At 41.4% G+C, this 20,031-nt stretch overlaps 1 protein-coding gene across 1 annotated transcript in view; it reads left to right on the forward strand.

Moving 5' to 3' along the window:
- Positions 1-20,031, forward strand: part of ECI2 (enoyl-CoA delta isomerase 2) — a 20,994-nt gene continuing 963 nt past the window's right edge. Inside the window, exons 1-9 of the mRNA XM_087707516.1 lie at positions 1-130; positions 5,018-5,180; positions 6,203-6,301; positions 7,968-8,150; positions 10,451-10,520; positions 11,709-11,811; positions 14,106-14,226; positions 16,248-16,337; positions 18,398-18,541. Coding sequence (XP_087563642.1) covers positions 57-130; positions 5,018-5,180; positions 6,203-6,301; positions 7,968-8,150; positions 10,451-10,520; positions 11,709-11,811; positions 14,106-14,226; positions 16,248-16,337; positions 18,398-18,541 — 1,047 coding nt within the window. The 5' untranslated portion in view covers positions 1-56. The remainder of the gene's footprint in view (positions 131-5,017; positions 5,181-6,202; positions 6,302-7,967; positions 8,151-10,450; positions 10,521-11,708; positions 11,812-14,105; positions 14,227-16,247; positions 16,338-18,397; positions 18,542-20,031) is intronic.

Genomic DNA, 20,031 nt, shown 5'->3' on the forward strand with positions numbered 1-20,031 from the left:
AAACCACCGCCAGCTTCGGCTTGGCTTTCGCGGGCGGGCGGGCTTTCTCGGGGGTTATGTTGTCCGCTGCCGCCCTGAAGTTCCCGAGGTCGAAGCCGCTGCGTTTTGGCAGACCGCTTTGGGGGATCAGGTGAGAGCGGCTGTCTGGGGGGGAAAGCTGGGCGGGAGAGAGAGAGAAAAGAGTCTCATGCGGAGAAGTTGGGCCCGCCCGAGTGTTTTTTATTTCCTTCCCTGGAGGAGAAACTAGAGAAAGAGCTTTTTTCCCCGCACCTCCCGTTGCTTCTTAACGATCCTGGTTTCCTCCGAATCGGTGCTTTCTAAATATATCGGGTTACAATGCCCATCGCCCCCCCCCCCCAAATGTCTTGGATTTGCAACAAGATACAGATTAACAAGAGTTGGAGGGGACCTTGTAAGGTCATCCAGTCCAGGGGTCTCCAACCTTGGGAACTTTAAGACTTGTGGACTTCAACTCCCAGAATTCCTCAGCCAGCAACGCTGGCTGAGGAATTCTGGGAGTTGAAGTCCACAAGTCTTAAAGTTGCCATGCTGGCTGAGGAATTCTGGGAGTTGAAGTCCACGAGTCTTAAAGTTGCCATGCTGGCTGAGGAATTCTGGGAGTTGAAGTCCACAAGTCTTAAAAGTTGCCATGCTGGCTGAGGAATTCTGGGAGTTGAAGTCCACAAGTCTTAAAAGTTGCCATGCTGGCTGAGGAATTCTGGGAGTTGAAGTCCACAAGTCTTAAAAGTTGCCATGCTGGCTGAGGAATTCTGGGAGTTGAAGTCCACAAGCCTTAAAAGTTGCCATGCTGGCTGAGGAATTCTGGGAGTTGAAGTCCACAAGTCTTAAAAGTTGCCATGCTGGCTGAGGAATTCTGGGAGTTGAAGTCCACAAGTCTTAAAGTTGCCATGCTGGCTGAGGAATTCTGCGAGTTGAAGTCCACAAGCCTTAAAGTTGCCATGCTGGCTGAGGAATTCTGGGAGTTGAAGTCCACAAGTCTTAAAGTTGCCATGCTGGCTGAGGAATTCTGGGAGTTGAAGTCCACAAGTCTTAAAAGTTGCCAAGGTTGGAGACCCCTGAATTTCTAGTTCAACCCCCCGCCCAAGCAGGAGATCCTACATCATTCCTGACAGATAGTAGTAGTCCCATCTATTTTAAAAGGTTGCATTTCATTGCTGCCTGAAAAATAAGGGTTTCTTTCCCCTTTGCAAAGAGGCCGGGAGTTTACAACAGGTGTTTTTTTTCCTTCCACCATAACGTAGAAATAAAGGGAAAAGACGTATTTGGTGGATGCTGGAAGGGTGTTTTTAAGAGCTGACTTAAAAGTAACCAACAGGACCGAGTAAGGGGGTTCATTACATTTATATTAGGAAATAATATAAGCAGGAACAGGGCTGAACATTTGCACAGCGTCTGCATTATTCCAAAGTTGCAATGTGAAATTCTTTTTTTTTCCCCCCACTTGTTTTAAAACGTGTTTTGCCTGCTGGGGAAAAAAAAGTTTCCTACCTACTAAATAAGTGTTTTAGAATCAGGAATTGCAGCATCCAGATCCTTTTGGACTCTACTCAACTGTTCGTATTTCATCCCATTAAAACTCTGAATGATAATTGAAATTGTTATTTATGATGGGTTTCAAATGCTCAAAGCTATGGTTTACATATTTGTTGTATGTGTTTGTGTATCTCTCTCCCCCTGTGTATAGTGAAAGAGTTGGATAATAGATATAAGGATGGAAGGTCCCTTTAATAATCCAGATTTTGGGGGGGGGATTCCTGGTTTTACAACATCTTATTTTTATGCAGTAAATAAATACATCTGATAATATTGTTACCCTAGGCCAGTTTAGCTCTGTCAAAGCAATAGAGGTAATAATTAGGAAGATGAGATGCGGGAATATGTTCATTCTTTACTTTAAAGGGCCTTATTTTTCTCCCATCAGTTTTTGGCTGCTGTGTGTTGTGATGAATCTACAAATACATCCAGGAATCAAACATCTCTATTACTTATTTGGAAGTACATATTTGAAAATTTGATCTCAGCAATGCTCCTGAGTATGTTAGTCACACAGAGCCCATTGTCCTAGAGCCGAGGTGGTGCAGTGGTTAGGGTGCAGTACTGCAGGCCACTTCAGCTGACTGCTATCTGCAGTTCGGTGGTTCTAATCTCACCGGCTCAAGGTTGACTCAGCCTTCCATCCTTCCGAGGTGGGTAAAATGAGGACCCGGATTGTTGTTGGGGGCAATATGCTGACTCTGTAAACCGCTTAGAGAGGGCTGAAAGCCCTATGAAGCGGTATATAAGTCTGCTATTGCTATATTTGTCCATTTTAGGATGAGGTGCCCTATAGTTTCTGCATGGTGCACCATGCAAACAGATATCGCTACAAAAAGCACACAGTAATCTCCCTTCTGAGACAGTATGCAGCCAGATAAATAAACTTTATCTTGCTGTGAAACAGTAAGAAACGAAATGCACTTCAATAATAATAACACAACGGACTTTAGATGGCCATTCTGTTAGAATTCCGTTGATGGTGGGAGTACTGTACTAAATGTGAAGCATAAAGTGACTTCATATCTTTGTTCCATCCATGCGTAGTGTATATTCCAGGGACAATGTTGCAATGTTTATACTGTTGAAAGAAATGTCCTTCTGGGTTCGGCTCCAAGTGGGGGAAAAGACACTGGAGACATGGAGGATGCTTGGAAAGATGGTTTATTGTTGGACGGGGCCACATGGCTTAAGCCCTGAACAGAAAAGGTGATCACATGCTTCAATGTTGGTGGAGAAGAAGAGAAGGGCTGAGGGAGGGGCTTGCTAGGCTTTTTATAACCTGTTCAATCCCACCTCTCTGTTTCCTGTTCCTGTGTAAGAAATGTATTCTGGTTGGTTGTCAGACTCCCATAGGGCCATGCAGGGGCAACTCTCTAGGCTGTGTTTTTTGAATCCAAATATGGATGACTTCTCAGATGCCATGAGGCCAGTTGAGTAAAGTTCCAACATTATCATGCCTTTACTCCCATCCCCCCCTGGGGCTGCAGTGGAGAAGTCTTTATTATGTAAAGTGGGCTAGCCTGGCCTTGTCAATGGCCCATTAACTGGGGATGGGCAGGAAGCTACAGGCAACTATTCTGTCTTTTAAAACATGTTTCTTTCTTTTCACATCCAGAGAAATATTCTGCCTTTTCAATATTTCCTAGGATATTTCATTTTTCTGGGAGAGGGCTGGATGATAACTTCCCACGATTCTATTATTGGACTATGGGCAGGCAATGCGATGTATAATTGTAAGTGCTTGAACTCTCATAAACTTGGAGTATACTGACCTAGGCTTATGTAGGGTTGTTGATTTAATCATTTAAACATATCAAAGCTGCAAAAAGTCTGTATTGATATACAGATTGCAGTTAGCATAGATTTTATAGTCACAGAATATGTGTCTGAACTGGTTTCTGAACCAGTTCCCATGAAGCCAAGTAATACTGTACTTAAGTTCTTGTGCAAGTTATGCACCAGATGTAAATTGGTTCTTGTGCAATGAGGTATATTGTATGATGTATTTTTTGTACTGTTCACCGTGAACAGTCAACCAAGACAGTAACCAGAATTTCCTGATGGATATGAATCTGAGGGCTACAAACTGGGAATCTGTTTCGCGTATGAAAAAAAAAATATTGCATCCTGAAAGTTCAGTTGAATTAACTGCAGCTTGACAAAACAAAAAAACATTTGCCCTTTCATTATTTTGTTGAAACAAAACCTAACTATTTCTGGTGTAACAATAAGGGGAGCTCGGAATGAGCCTCTCGGGCTGCAAATTTGGCTGCCTTCTTAAAGTTGTTCAGATTTATTTTTTTTTGCAATTCAGAATTGCTACTCTTGGCTTTCACTGAACAACATTTTTCTCAGCCTGGACTCTTTCCCCCTGCCATAGTTTTGGCACAGTGTAAAAAAGATGTGCAGCTTATACCGAAATTTTGCGGATGTGGCACAAGCTAGCAAAAACAGGTAAATAAAAGTAATTTAATATAGGAGAAACTTATCACATTCAACAGGGAACTCAGGTGAATCTTTGGCAAAACTAGGATGGAAGAGTCATTGTCCTGATCTTCAGTTATGTTGGCCACGATAACGTTCCGTATACAAAGATTTGGGGTAGGAGTCACCACGCGTCACTGGTTTACTCGCTTCCTGAGCAACTGATAACAGTCTGAGATGGTGGGTGAAGAAGAAAAAAGCCCATTTTACTATTTTATGGCTACCACAGGGTCCAATCTTCTACTTTTCAATGTCTACATGGAGCTGCTAGATAAATACCGTATCAATGTGCAGGTAAAACCTCTTCACCTCTGGTTGGGGAGATCTTGCAATTGAGATGCCTGACTTGGTGCCCAGAGGCTGTTAGGGTTTGGATAAGTTGCAACATATATATATCGATATATATATATCGAATCCCAGTAAGGGTATGGCTAGCTGATGAGAGCTAAATAGCTTGAAATAGATCTATACTAGTCTCCCTTTATTTATTTATCAGCACAAATACAACAAATGTGTGTGTGTGTGTGTGTATGTATGTAGCCTGCAGTGCTGCATTTAACCACTGCGCCACCTCAGCTCTATATATGTAATGTGAATAACTAGCGATAGGTAGTTATGTGTTGATATAGGCGTATTTATGTAACATCAAACGGGAGAAGAAATTCTCTTGCCCTTTGCTTTCTGAAAGCCAGCCAAGTTGTGTTCTGTTTGTGGTTGATTGTTAAACCTTTACAACATCTGGATTCCTTTTTTGGTAGCATCGGAACGAAGTTCGCAGCATAATGTTTAACAGAAGAATGAAGAAGGGACTATCTTATTCAAAGGTTTATTCTGCTAAAAGGAGCAATGGCTCTTCTTTTTAGAAAATTGATCTTTGGCGATTGCGAAGGGTATTTGAGCACATGACAAGTTCGTCTGAGTTTTTTTAAATTTTATTTGATTTGGTCTTTATTTTTCTCCTTTTTCCTGTTCACAGTAAAGTGCACGGTGTTCGTTCTCCTGTGCTGGAATTGCACACAACGAATTCTACCATGCAGTTCAGTCAGGAAGATTTTGAGAAGGCCAAGCACCAAGTAAGCCTTTTGAAGGATGATCCAGGTGATGACATCAAGTTGAAGCTTTATGCATTGTTTAAGCAGGTATTCCAACAATTTACCTCCTTAAATATGTAAATTTTTGAAAAATATATTTTTTATCTCTGTCTGTCTGTCTGTTTCTTTTCTCTTTCTCTTTCTCTTTCTCTTTCTCTTTCTCTCTCTCTCTCTCTCTCTCTCTCTCTCACACACACACACACACACACACACACACACACACAGTATGCTCCATCTCACCGGAAAAAAACAATATATTGTTTCTCTCTCTCCCTCTCTCCCTCTCTCCCTCTCTCTCTCTCTCTCTCTCTCTCCCTCCCTCCCTCCCTCCCTCCCTCCCCCTCTCTCTCTCTCTCCCTCCCTCCCTCCCTCTCTCTCTCTCTCTCTTTCTCTCTCTCTCTCTCTCTCTCTCTCACACACACACAGTATGCTCCATCTCACCGGAAAAAAACACTTTACACACAAACACACACACACACACACAGAGGGAGAGAGATCTGGTTTTATACTTTTCATAATTGCTCCTGAAATATAGCAGAAAGTTTCCTATAATGTTGTAATATAGATGCAGAGCCACGCTGAACCACACAGGAGAAAACAAACTCCTAAAACTCCATAACATCCTCATAGTTCATAACATAACATCCTGAGATGTGCCCTACCATTGACGCCCAGGATTTGACCATATATAGACAGAACTTCCCTGAGCAGTAGATTAGAAACTGTACTTTTACAGGCTGTTTTTAAGCACGTGCTGATTGCTCCTCCTGCCTTTGTCCTATCTCAATAAAAGGGGCTACCAGACCCCCAATCTGGGTCGTCGTCGCTCCATCTCGAGAAAGTTCGTGTCCTGTCTTTTCTCAACATTGGCCTCATGGACGAACCACGGGAACGTTACATTATAAGTTTTGGAATAGACATAATTTGAATTAAATAAAATATTAATGTGTACTCATAAATTATAATGATAATAAATTATAGTATAATTTATACTTTTGCAGTCTAGTGGCAGTTTTAGCCTCATTTAATCATTATCTAATCAGTTGAAACTTGATTTTGATTTAACACAGGCTACGGTGGGCTCATGTAATATTCCAAAACCAGGTATGTTGGATTTTGTCAACAAAGCCAAATGGGATGCTTGGAACTCACTTGGCAATATGACACAGGTAAGCATACTCTCAAAAACCTTGGTTTAACGTTTTGGGTGGGAAGAGTCCTTTAAAAGAAAAATATCCCATTATATCCATGTTAATATAATCATGTAATTTACATAATTTGAGATAATATGTAATCTGCCTAATTGCAAAAAAGTATAAATATATGCAGGTGATATAGCTACATCGGTTACCTAATTATGCAAATGATGAATTGATATGTATGTAGATTCAGGATTTTAATCTTAAAATTTTAAAAGAACTTTCTCTAGTACAGTTTTTTTTACTTGATATTAAAAGTTGGGGGGAGATCCCATTTTAAATATTTTTGTTTAATAATCTTTAAAAAAACATTGTAAAATAATTAGTACCATCTACATTATTTCACGTTTTATATGACGATGCCCATGGAACACACATTTTGATTCTTATCAAAATATGCAAAAACGGAACAAAAGGGAAATGTTAATTTCTATGGCGACTTTAATGAAAGTTGTCACCACTGGAAGGTGGAAGAAAGGAACTTCTTGTTTTACTCAAGGCCGCATTGTGAAACCTTTCATAAGTAACGGAGATTCATACCTGATCTAATAAATTCTGTTAAATTAGAAACAAAATTAATTTAGAGTGCTTCTTGATGAAGGATTCTGTATTGCACATCAAAAGACAATGTTCAATTTTTTTGGTGATTTCCAAGTGGCCTTCAAGGGGAAATTAGCAATAGTTAGGCTTATATACCGCTTCATACGGCTTTCAGCCCTCTCTAAGCGGTTTACAGAGTCAGCATATTGCCCCCAACAACAATCTGGGTCCTCATTTTACCTATCTCGGAAGGATGGAAGGCTGAGTCAACCTTGAGCCTGGTGGGATTTGAACAGCCAAACTGCTGAACTGCAGTGCTGCATTTAACCACTGCGCCACCTCGACTCATTAGAGCATGAGGTGCAAGTGCTTTCCACTTCAGGAACATTTGTTGATTGTTTTTTTCTACTATAGATGATATTTGATGGCAGAGACAACAAAATAAGAGAAATCCACCAATTTAACTTTTCCTACATTAAAAATATAAGGATAGCCGCACTCGAGTAGTCATTGATGCAGTGGTGGGATTCAGCCAGTTCGCACCTATTCGGGAGAACCGGTTGGTAGCTTTCTAAGTAGTTCAGAGAACCGGTTGTTGGAAGAAATCTCCTTTTGTTTTTCCCCACTCGGTTCGTCTTATACTCCAAAAAATACGGTATTTGTATTCTAATTCTGAAAAATCCATAGAAATAATATCATTCAACATATACAATCACAGGATTTTCCAAAGATGCAAATTAATAAAAATAAAATAAAATATAGCAAGTAGATTTGCCCTGTTGTCATTTAAAATGTTGAAAATAAAATACAGTATTTCTAATTTTGAATCCTTCACTTTGTTTATGTTTATTCATTTATTTATTCAACTTCTATAGCCACCACTCAACCAAGTGACTCTGATGACTTACAATTCAAAAATTATCAGTTTAAACAATTTAAAGAACATGAAAAGAATAAAAACAACTTCAGAATAAATAAGTGTAAACAACAGTCATGATGATTAATCAACTGATAGCAAAGCCAAATTATAGGTTTCTATCTTGATATCATTTATATATTCTATATATTCTGTTTTAATACTGACTTCTCATCACAGGACAATGCCAGACAGAGCTACATTGAACTGGTATCGAGTTTGGTTCCTGCAGAAACTTCTCCAGTTAATGAAGTTTCCCCTGGTAGCACATCCATTTATGAGACAATTGAGGTTACTACTAAAGACAACATCACAAAGATCATGTTCAACCGACCGAAGAAGAAAAATGCTATCAGTATCAAGGTAAAGCTTGTAGATTTTGTAGCATGGGAGCAAATGAAAGCAGAGAAGGCAGTGGTGGGTTTCAAAAATTGTTCGAACCTACTCTGTGGGTGTGGCCTCCTTTGTGGGAGTGGCTTGCCGCCCATGTGACCGGATGGGAGTGGCTTGCCGCCCATGTGACCGGATATGAAGATGCCGCCGACACTTGTCAGAACCACCTTAAATTACCTCACACACAGCACTGGCATGCATGAGAATAGGATGTAAACTTGTTTTTTAAAAGGCATCTTTGGTTTGCGTTAAAACAACTTCAACACACGCAATGTTCTGATTGCACCACAAACACAGTAGTCATCCTTACCTTTCACAGAGGCACTGAGTTTTATAAATATGAGCATGATAGTGTAGAATAATCATATCCAAGGACCAGTGGTGGGTTTCAAAAATTTTTGGAACCTCTTCTGTAGGAGTGGCCTGCTTTCCGGGTCCACTGGTGGAACCTCTTCTAACCGGTTCGATAGATTTGACGAACCGGTTCTACCGAACAGGTGCAAACCTGTAGGAACCCACCTCTGCCTGGGATCCACAACATTTCACCAGGAATGCTACACATATTCATTATGATAACTACTTATTCCCCCTTTCTTTTTACGTTTAAAGAATTATTTTACTTTTAAAAATGGAAAATTGCCAACCACAGGGAGGTCTGGAGATCCAAATAAGTCCATTAGCTTTTTTTTTTTTTTTTAGAAAACAAAACACAATGAATAGGCCCAGCCCAGTGCTTTGTTTGGAAGCGTATCTATCTGTCAGTAACAAGAAAGAAGATTTGTACTTGCACTAGGCAATGTTTTTCAGGTTGAAGAAGCTAATTGGAGTAGCAAGCAATATCCTGTTGGGTCGGTTATTTGAAACCGTTGATTGATATAAATCAGTCACCTGTTCTGACCCCCTCCTCCGTCCAGTAACGAATGCCGAGACAAGCTTAACTGGAATGTCACCGCACTTTATTAGCAAGAAACCAAAACCTCGGTGGCTGAAAGCCAAGCTTAACAAACAGATAAGAACCTTGGTAAGCAACTCAGACTTCGACAGATAACAGCTTCTCCAGTGCTAGGAATGACTTTGAATCCTGCAAAACCAGGCTCCTCCCAGTCTCCCTTTAAATACTATCTTGAGAGGAGCCTAATTACAATCACCTGGGTCCAATTATCTTTGGTAACTGCGTAGCTGCTCTCTACGTCGAGCATTGCCGGGCATCCAGGACCACTTCCCTTGTCTCCTCATCATTACTCCAAGGCATGACGTCAGGAGCACACTCCCTTGTCTCCTCCCCACCGGTCCAAGGCTCAGGTGCCTCCTGGTGGCCAACCAGCCTCTCTGCACCCTGCTCGGAGTCGGAACCCTGTCCAGGGTCCTCCCCATCCTCCAGAGCCGACTCATAGGGCCCCTCGCTGTCGGAGTCTGGTGGCAGCTCCAACAGCTCCTGCTGGGCCACAACAATAGGGTTTTTTTTTTCAACCAAGGTCCCACAAAAGGGATAACACAAGAGTGCAGTGATCCATCAGTCCCAAGGGAATAAAATTTAAGGACATTAGGGGAAGTTGTGAGTGCTTCACTTCTGTGGTCATCTACATACCAGAAGCTTTCATTATGTTATGCATGGCTAAAGACGGCATCTGTTCATTACAAAGATCATAACCCTTTTTGTCATATATGACAAAAGTTACTTACATATACTGAAACACACAGAAACCACAATTTGATATTCTGTTATGTTTCGTTAAAAAGGGAAGCAGTAGCTCAGTGGCTAAGATGCTGAGCTTGTCGATCAGAAGGTCGGCAGTTCAGCGGTTCGAATCGCATAACGGAGTGAGCTCCCGTTACTTGTCCCAGCTTCTGCCAACCTAACATTTCTAAAGCATGTAAAAATGCAGGTGGAAAAATAGGAACCACCTTTGGTGGGAAGGTAACAGCGTTCCGTGTGCCTTCGGTGTTCAGTCATGCCAGCCACATGATCACGGAGATGTCTTCGGACAGCGCTGGCTCTTCGGCTTTGAAACTGAGATGAACACCGCCCCCTAGAGTTGGGAACGACTAGCACATATGTGCAAGGGGAACCTTAACCTTTACTTTATGTTTCATTATTCTCAATTTTTATTTATTGGAAACATTCTATGTCTACAGTAGTTCTTAAAAAAAAGTCATTCTTTGGATGATATTGATAATCTAAGGATTCAGTAATTCTACTAATGCTTTTCCTCTTAACTTTCTGAATTATAGAATGGGAATTTATTTTCATTTGTAATTCTCTTGTGCAGATGTACAATGAAATTATGAAAGCACTTGAGGAAGCCGGAAAAGACGATTCTGCTATAACAGTTTTTACAGGTATTAGCTTTTACCAGGAAAGTCAAAATCTGTGCTGATGTTAAATATTAACAAAACAGCAACACACTAGATTGTGTCAACCTACATGCATAGTAAATTTACAGTTGACAATAAAGAAGTGGAGGTGTTGGATAGGTGGTTAAAAACTAATTTCAGATTGGCAGCGTGCTGGGAAATCAAGGAGAATACTAGGCAAAGGGGCTATAAGATTCAGGCTATAAGAAACAGGCAAAATCAGGAGTAGAGATATTTCAGCGATAACAAATATCAGAAGAGTGAAAGCAATTCAGCAGAAAGAGCTAAGGTGGTTTGAGAATATAAAAAACTGACTGTACCATTAAAACAAGCCGTGACCCAACAAAAGTGCGCCAACAAAAGCGCGGCGCTAAAACCGCGACGTCATCAACTCGCCGACAACAGTGTGCCGACAGAAGCGCGATTCAAGTTAAGGTAATAAGGGTTAGGTTTAGGTTTAGAGCACGCTTCTGTCGGCGCGTTGTTGTCGCCGCGCTTCAGCGCTCATTCGTCAGCACGGTTTAGAACTCGCGGTTTTGTCACCGCAGTTCAGTCGAGCGCGCTTTTGTCGGTCGCCCTTTTGTCGGTGAACCAAAACAAGCATTAGGAACCAGAAACTCATATATTCTGAGCATGTGATGCCAGTGGATGAGGGACAACACATTTTTTGGGTTTCAAAAGTTTTATTTTTTAAAACAAACATTTCATCATTCCTCAATCAGTGAGACATCGGAGTACAATTTTTTTTGTGTGTCAAAATAGTTTTAGTTTACCACCAAATTCTTGTCTAGCCTAATGTATGGTTTTTTTTTTAATTCTAATACTAATACAAAGCCTTCTGTTAGTAACCTCTTTGTTCAGCAACTGTTTGAATTTACAAAAAGCAGACTTAATGAGCAATCCCAGAATTCGTAGCTATTGCAGCTATTGCAACAGATATTTTGGGCTCAATTTTGGTTGTAAGTTGAGAACCATCTGTATGTCTCAAGTTGTGGCCATATGACTTTATGTTTAATGGTCAAGGGTTATTTGCTTAGTGGCAGAGGAACTGAGGTTGAGTTGGGTGTGGTCCCAATGGAGTGGGCTGGTTCAAATTGTAGTCCTTAAGTGAGGACTGCTTCTATTTATTTCATTCTTTTCTTTAAAAAATAAAATAAAATTGCTTCTATGTAGGTAATGGGAACTATTACTGTAGTGGAAATGACCTGAACAACTTTACCCAGATTTCACCTGGTGGAGCGGAAGAGACTGCCAAGAATAGTGCAGAAATGCTCAAGTATGACTTTATTTATTTATTTATTATCAAAATTTATATGCCGCCCAATCCCGAAGGGCTCCGGGCGGCTTACAAAAAAAAGATGATAAATAATAGTTGGATATGAGAAGGGAAGGTTAGAAATACTTTTGGACCATATACAAAGGTTATTAATCACAATAATTATCACTATTAAAAAATAAAACAAAACTATATACAGTTAAATGTTAACTAATATGGGGAAAATGTTACGATATATGATATAATTACATAAAGAAAGGAGAATGATAATAAACTATATACATGGAAGATGGAATTTTTGGTATTAAATATTATGGATGTTTAGCTAAAACAGGATATGAAGATTTGATGTTAATAGAGGATTTTACAAACAAGTAAATGAAATGTTAGCATGTGGTTATGGATTAAATCTTTGGCATAGTTAAGGATGAAAGATGTTTAAATAACTGTAGTCAACTAAAAGTGGAGGTATAATGATGTCAATATGGTAAACATTTGAGTCAAGATATTTGAATTAATATGAATTAATGGAAGAGATGCACAAAACATGTTGGAACCAGCTGATATACTTTTTTATAATATCTACTTGTGTTTTTTTTCTCTTTTTTTTGTTTCTTCTTTTTTCCCCCCTTGTTTTTTGTTTTTTGTCTTTTTGTGTTTTGATTTTTTCTCTCTTCCCACTGGTATGGGCATGTGTTGTTTATGTAACAAAATAAAAAAAATTAATAATAAAAAAAAAGAAGAAAAAAGAGAAGAAAAAAAGATAGTTTAAAATCACAAAACCACATGCATTCATTCTAATCGGGGCTGGACCTCAACAATGAGGTCAACAGCCCCAGGACTGCCGGAACAGCCAGGTTTTTACAGCTTTCCTGAAGGCCATGAGAGTGGGTAAGGTCCGGATCTCTGGGGGTAGCTGATTCCAGAGAGTCGGAGCAACCACAGAGAAGGCTCTCCTCCGGGGGCCCGCCAGCCGACATTGTCTGGCTGACGGCATCTGAAGGAGGCCCAATCTGTGGGATCTTACAGGCCGTTGGGAGGTATGTGGCAGTAGGCGGTCTCGCAGGTACGCTGGCCCTAAGCCATGTAGGGCTTTTTAAAGGTAATAACCAACACCTTGAACTTGCTTTCTTTTTTGTTAAAATGTATAATGAATATGCACAATGGATGATAAGCAGAAAACGGTACCATGTAGTTCTATTACAGAAGCACGTAAAGTTAATATAGGAAAATCACTGCTCAGAGTGGGAATCAGAACTGGAAAGAATTTCCTCTTCTGTTTAGTTTTCAAAGAAGCTTCTGCTTCAATGAATACCTGTATTGTATTTCCCTTCCCACTTTTTCCCTATTGTCAGTTACATCCTACTCCCTTCCTCACCATCTTTGAGTTATTATTTTTTATTTTATTAAGGTGTGTACGTGTGTTTGTTGCTTTTGGTGTTGTGATCTGCTTTGTGGCGAGAAGGATGGCCAACAAATTTAATAAATAATAATTAAGAAACATTTCTACCCAAGGATATTCTTGAGATTTGGAAGAAAAAAAAAATGTTATCTCAAATTATTTTTTTAAATACCTGTCAAAATGAGATACAAACAATGAATTGAATGATAGATTTTAAAAGAAGCCAGTTTCCACTATTCCAAATATACATCTTACCTCCTTTTTTTTTTTTTTTTGACTTAAATGTGTTTTTATTTTCCATTTTCATTTCGTACAGTCACATATATACTGTGCATAACCGGGGGAATATAACATTAAACAATAAACACAGCCATTCCTCTTGTCAACAACAATACCCCCCAAAATAGAAACCCAATGTACCTCTTCGACCCTCCATACACCCTTTCTTTCGCCCCCCTCCAACTTTCCTTCTTCCCTCCATCATTCCCCTCTACCCTACTTCCCCTCCCCCTCTACCACTCTATCTTACCTCCTTTTAATGTGCATAGTGCAGAAAGATCTGTCAAATACTTTGTGCACCTCGATCTAGAAATAAATTATTACCAAAAAAAATATATGTTTTAAACTAAATCTTCTGATGTACTTTTCACCAGTTCAGTACTAGAATGGTATAGTGGGAAAACTAAAGGCACTTTATGACTCACAGAATGATTTCAAGGTAAATATATATTTAAAACTCCAGAAAGATGTACATTCCCAGGGAAATTCAGCTGTAGGAATATCTAATAAATTGTTAAGGTTTCCCCCCCACACACAAAAAAATTGTTCACGTGTTGTGACATTCCAAAAGATTGTGTTTGTTAAATCGATTCCTGTTCCTTTCTATTTGCAGAAACTTTGTTCAACATTTTATTGATTTTCCAAAGCCATTAATTGCTGTGGTAAATGGGCCAGCGGTTGGGATCTCTGTAACTGTGCTTGGCCTGTTTGACATTGTATATGCTACAGACCAGGTAAGTTTTCTCTCTTTAATTCCTTTCACTATCATTAGATCATTGTGGACACACCGTATTTTTCGGAGTATAAGACGCACCAGAGTATAAGATGCACCAAGATTTTGAAGAGGCAAATTTTTTTTAAAAAAGTTTTTGCACTCTGCAAACCTCCCCAAAACGGCCCGTTCCCCCCCCCCAAAAAGGGTCTGAATATCCCTTAAGAGGCTTCCTTGGGGGGGGGGGACAAGCAAAAAACAGCCCGTTTTTCACTAAAACGGGCCCATTTTTTGTCAAAAAAAAAAGGGGGGGGCATTAGGAAGCTTATAGAGTGCTCCTGGGGGCTGGAGGATCAAAATTGAGCAAAAAATGGCTCATGTTTTACTCCTTTCTGCCCTCCCCAGCCCCCAGGAACTCTCTGAAAGCCTCCTACAAGCTATGCACAGCCATTTTGGTGAAGGGGCGGGATTTCAGGAGGCAAAAAACCCGCTGTATTCAATGTATATGATGCAGCCAGATTTTGAGCCTCTTTTCTGAGGGAAAAAGGTGCATCTTATACTCTGAAAAATACGGTGGGCTTTTGTTGGAATAATGTTTATTTGCTCAAGATACAGAGTTCCTTTTTTCCTACTTTGAGAATCAAGGTATGGCAAACTGAGATGCTTTGTATGAGAACTGGAATTTTCTTCATAAAATTGAATTATATTTTTTTTACTGAAAGTGCTTGTATTGGAATGCAGGGATGTAGGCATGGAATTAAGAGAGAAAAATCTCTCTTGAAGCACATGTAAGCTGGCACACTCATTTATAACTCCAAAAATACAAAGAAATTGTATATTTAAGTGGAAACATAAAGTCCTAAAGAAAACGTTAATAGTTCTTCACTTGTAAAATACAATAGCAATAGCAGTAGACTTATATACCGCTTCATAGGCCTTTCAGGCCTCTCTAAGCGGTTTACAGAGAGTCAGCATATTGCCCCCAACAATCTGGGTCCTCATTTTACCCACCTCGGAAGGATGGAAGGCTGAGTCAACCCTGAGCCGGTGAGATTTGAACCGCTGACCTGCTGATCTAGCAGTAGCCTGCAGTGCTGCATTTAACCACTGCGCCACCTTGGCTCCTCTTCCGCTTACCCCCACTACTTCCGTAAATGTTTGCCTTAGGATGCTAATCGCTTTCCTTCACTAGCCTGGTTACTGTAGTTCAACAGGAGTTGAAGTCCACAAGTCTTAAAGTTGCCAAGTTTGGGAACCACTGCTGTAGTTATGCTTGGCTTTCAGCCACCGAGGTTTTGGTTTCTTGCTAATAAAGTACATTCCAGTTAAGCTTGTCTCGGCATTCGTTACTGGACGGAGGAGGGGGGTCAGAACAGAAGACTACACTCATAGAAAGAAAATTCCAGTTTCCATATTGCCATCACGTTATTCCTTTTTCATTTAAGCAGTCTCATGAAACCTCAATATTGTGGATAATTCTGGTTTAAAGAACGTACTATAATTACATCTGAGTAGGGTATTTACTCCAAGGGACACTTTATACCAGATTTAGGGAATATACTTTGAGAAAACTGCCAGTTTCCATCTGGGATGGCATGGCTCAAAGGAGATTTGACACAGAATATTCCATCCATGGGTGATTGAATCTTACACATCTCAGCATTAGAGTCTTGCCACTTGTACAAAAAAACAACAACCCTATAAATACAGGACTATCCAGTGCATGTTAAAGTTACTCTTGTTGTAGATAACCGTGACCCAACAAAACCGCGGCGAGAAAACCGTGATGTCGAAATCGTGCCCACAACAGCGCGCCCACAACAGCGCGCTGACAAAACCACGATTAGGGTTAAGGTAAGGGTTAGGGTTAGGGTTAGGGTTAGGTTTAGGGTTAGGGTTAGTTTAAATATTGTACTATAAATGGATCACAAAAGTTCATACTTAGAGCTAGAGTTTTTAATCATATCATTTGAAAATGAAACAGTTATATTCTTTCTTCTAAGGAAAAATAAAGTATGTTAACAATATTTCTTTCTCCCATAGGCTACCTTTCATACTCCTTTTAGCACCCTGGGTCAATGTCCAGAAGGATGCTCTTCATACACATTTCCCAAACTCATGGGGTTAGCTAAGGTAGCATATGAACATTTTATCTGCTTGATGGTTGATTTAGGAAAAAAAATGCTCTTAGATTTTGTTCAAGAAAGAATACAAGTTAGAAATGAATTATTTCTAATATAAATAATACATTTATGTAATGATGGGCACTTACGTGCCATATGGGGGTATGGTCAGGTCTGTATTTTAATAACGTTTTAATATTCCGAGCAGTTAGCTGACAAAAATATACGAATGCTGTAATAATATCATAGGGAACTGCCTTGTCACATATCAAAACTGCTTCTTGATCAGTCCTGTTCAAATGGCCAATGTTCCCACTAATTTTTTTTCAGTGTGAGCCGAAAAATATAGTGTTTGAGCGGCACATTTTCATGCCTGAGCACCTGAATTTTTTTCACAGATGTCGCCTAAGACAACAACGAAATCAGTATTATTTGAAACTCAAAGTTATGTTTATTCAACATATCTGCTTAATTCAAAGTGTTATATAATATCAGTATCGCTTAACAACGCTCCTGCTCAGCAACCAAAATGTTGGCTCAGAGACTCTGGCATTTGAAGCACGCAAGTCTTGAAGCTGTCAAGTTACAAGATCCTTGCACCCCTAACCCTTTAGAAAAAAAACAACAGGGGTGTTCAAACCTGACAGCTTTAAGACTTGTGGACTTCAACTCCCAGAATTCCTCCTCCAGTCATGTTGCTTTTTCGCCTCGGCGCCGCTCTGGCTATCTCCGTCCGGACCTGGCAGCTGTGGCGACATCATCAGCCTGGATCTGCTCCATCTTCGTTTTTTTCACCGGGGGCAGGGCCGCCGCTGAAGATGCCGATGAGCCCCCGCCGCCACCAGAATAACTGCTGCCGCCTTCTCCTCCAACAGCACCACCGCATTTGTCGGCCAGTGCTGCAGCTGAGGTGAAGCCGCCAAAGTTTGCGCTGGTGCCTCTGCCTGCAGCAGCGGCGTCTTCCCCATTCAGAGCACCTGAGCTGGGCACCGCGTTACCCCTGGTGCCGCCTCCTCCTCTGCGGTGCTTTTGAGAAGCCATGAGACCTTTTTTTTTCTGCTCCGCCCCCCTCCACTGCTTTCCTACTGGCTCCCGTGATGGCACTCCCGTCGGGTTCCTCTCCACCTCACCTTTGACAGCGCTCCAGCGCCCTTTTCCCCTCCTGTGGTCAGTCCGCACCTGCCATCCAGCTCCCACCCCAGAGGAAAAAAGGGTATCATGGCTCCTCAAAAGCACGGCGGAGGAGGAGGGAGCAGGGGTAACGCGGGACCCAGCTCAGATGCTCTGAGCGGAGGGGGAGGCGCCGCTGCCACGGGCGGGGGCACCAGCAGGAGCTTTGGCAGCTTCACCTCAGCTGCAGTGCCGGGCGGCAAATCCGGCAGTGCTGTTGGAGGAGGAGGCGGAGGCAGCAGCAGTTATTCCGGTGGCAGCGGGGGCTTTGAGGCTTTACTTCAGCCGCAGCACCGGGCGCAAGCGGCTAGGACTGGCTGCCCACAAAGGACCTCCCTGGGCTTGCTTTGCTGAACACGGGACAACTGACGGTAGTTTGAGCGGGCACGGCCGGCGCAAACTACCATCAGTTGCCCCGTGCTCATCAAAACAAGTCCGGGGAGGTCCTTTGCGGGCGGCCAGTTCTAGCCGCCTGCAAAGGACTTCCCCGCGCTTGCTTTGCTGAACACGGGGCGACTGATGGTAGTTTAAGCAGCGCAGCCGGTGAGACTGGCTGTGCCACGTAAGCTCCTGCTGCCTCCCTCCCCCCCGCCCATGCTAACCCTAACCAGGACAGAAAATCTGAGGCCCCCTCAGCTTCCGGAGCCTGCGACATTAGAAATCACTGCGCGGCAGTTGGAAACTGCTGCGCTGTGTTTTCTTGCCACGTGCGCGGCCGCGCAGCTGCGCACCTTAGAGGGAACATTGACTCCTACACTGCCTATCAAAGTCAGTGGGTAGATGTCAATGACTGAACGTGAATGATACACTGACGTGTTCTTCTATCCCTTATATGTAACAAATGCACTAGAATTAGTGGAAAGTCAGAATGAGCTCTTGTTTCTTTTCTCGTTTAATCAGGCCACCGAAATGCTGCTTTTCAACAAGAAGCTAACCGCTGCAGAAGCCTGTTCGCAGGGACTTGTGACTGAGGTTTTTCCTGACAGTACATTCCAGAAAGAAGTGTGGGCAAGGCTGAAGGCTTATGCCAATCTTCCTAAAAAGGTTAGTGTTAGCAAAATTGCCTATCTAATGAATTAAACTTTAAAGCATAGGTTAAAAATAGGATTTGCAAGAAACCCAGCAGAACGCATTCTAAAATAGTAGTAAATAATAATACGGCAAGAACCTACATCCTATGTAACCCAAGTGAGTAACAGTTTAATAGAAGAGAACCTCACCAATAGCAATATAGCAATAGCAGTTAGACTTATATACCGCTTCATAGGGCTTTCAGCCCTCTCTAAGCAGTTTACAGAGTCAGCATATCGCCCCCAACAACAATCCGGGTCCTCATTTTACCCACCTCGGAAGGATGGAAGGCTGAGTCAACCCTGAGCCGGTGAGATTTGAACAGCCGAACTGCTGAACTGCAGTCAGCTGAAGTATCCTGCAGTGCTGCATTTAACCACTGCGCCACCTCGGCTCTCAAGAGAGGACAAGAGGTTAATAACAATCCCAAACCAAAATAGATTCATTTTTTTAAAAAAATTTAAACGCACTCTAGGAATTAAAAGGAAATGTAGCGAGAGTATGAGATTTCACAAAGTGCACACCTAAGCTAAAAAGCAAGCAACCAAAATTTTATTAGTTTCTATTTCTATTCAGCCATATCAGTAGGAGCCCTGGTGGCACAATGCAGTATTGCAGGCAAATTCTGCCCACAGCCTGAAGTTCGATGCTGACATGGCTCAAGATTGACTCAGCCTTCCCTTCTACTGAGATGGGTAAAATGAGGACCCAGGTTGTTGGGGGAAGTATGTTTATGTTGTAAACCGCCGTAAAGTGAGTGTCGTAAAGCACTATCAGGAGGTATGTAAGTCTGACTCAATGGTTCCCAACCTTTCTTTGGCTTTGCCCCAGCCGAGGTGGCGCAGTGGTTAAATGCAGCACTGCAGGCTATGTTGAAAACTCTTCATGTTAAAGAATGCAGATCTCATAAAAACGGCTTTTACAGCAGTGTTTGTTGACGTTAAACAAATGCAGTTAAACTAATTCATACTGATAAGGTTATTTTTGTACTGCGGATGGTTTTTAACATATACTGAGAGAAATGAGTATTAGAAGCAGAAAGATATGGAATGACTGGTTTTATTTGGCCTAATCACCTTCTTCCTGCTTTTCACTTTGTGATGTAGAGAGACAGCTGTTGACCATCTACAAACAGAAAGACAATGCCCATTGTAATTTCTTCAATAACATAAAAATAAAATCTGTTATGTAATCTGCTTCGTTTGTTTATTTATTATTTATTTATTATCAAAATTTATATGCCGCCCAATCCTGAAGGACTCCGGGCGGCTTACAAAAAAGAAGAAAAAAAAAAGAGAGAGAGAGAGAAAGAAAAAAGACAGATTAAAATCAGAACACCACATGCATTCGTTCTAATCGGGGCTGGACCTTTAACAATGTGGTCAACAGCCTCCAGGCCTGCCGGAACAGCCAGGTTTTTACAGCTTTCCTGAAGGCCACGAGAGTGGGTAAGGTCCGGATCT

The sequence above is a fragment of the Thamnophis sirtalis genome, unplaced genomic scaffold, assembly GCF_051295495.1.
Source record: "Thamnophis sirtalis isolate CommonGarterSnake01/CBP01778 unplaced genomic scaffold, rThaSir2_p1.2 scaffold_2, whole genome shotgun sequence".
Classification (NCBI taxonomy): domain Eukaryota; kingdom Metazoa; phylum Chordata; class Lepidosauria; order Squamata; family Natricidae; genus Thamnophis; species Thamnophis sirtalis.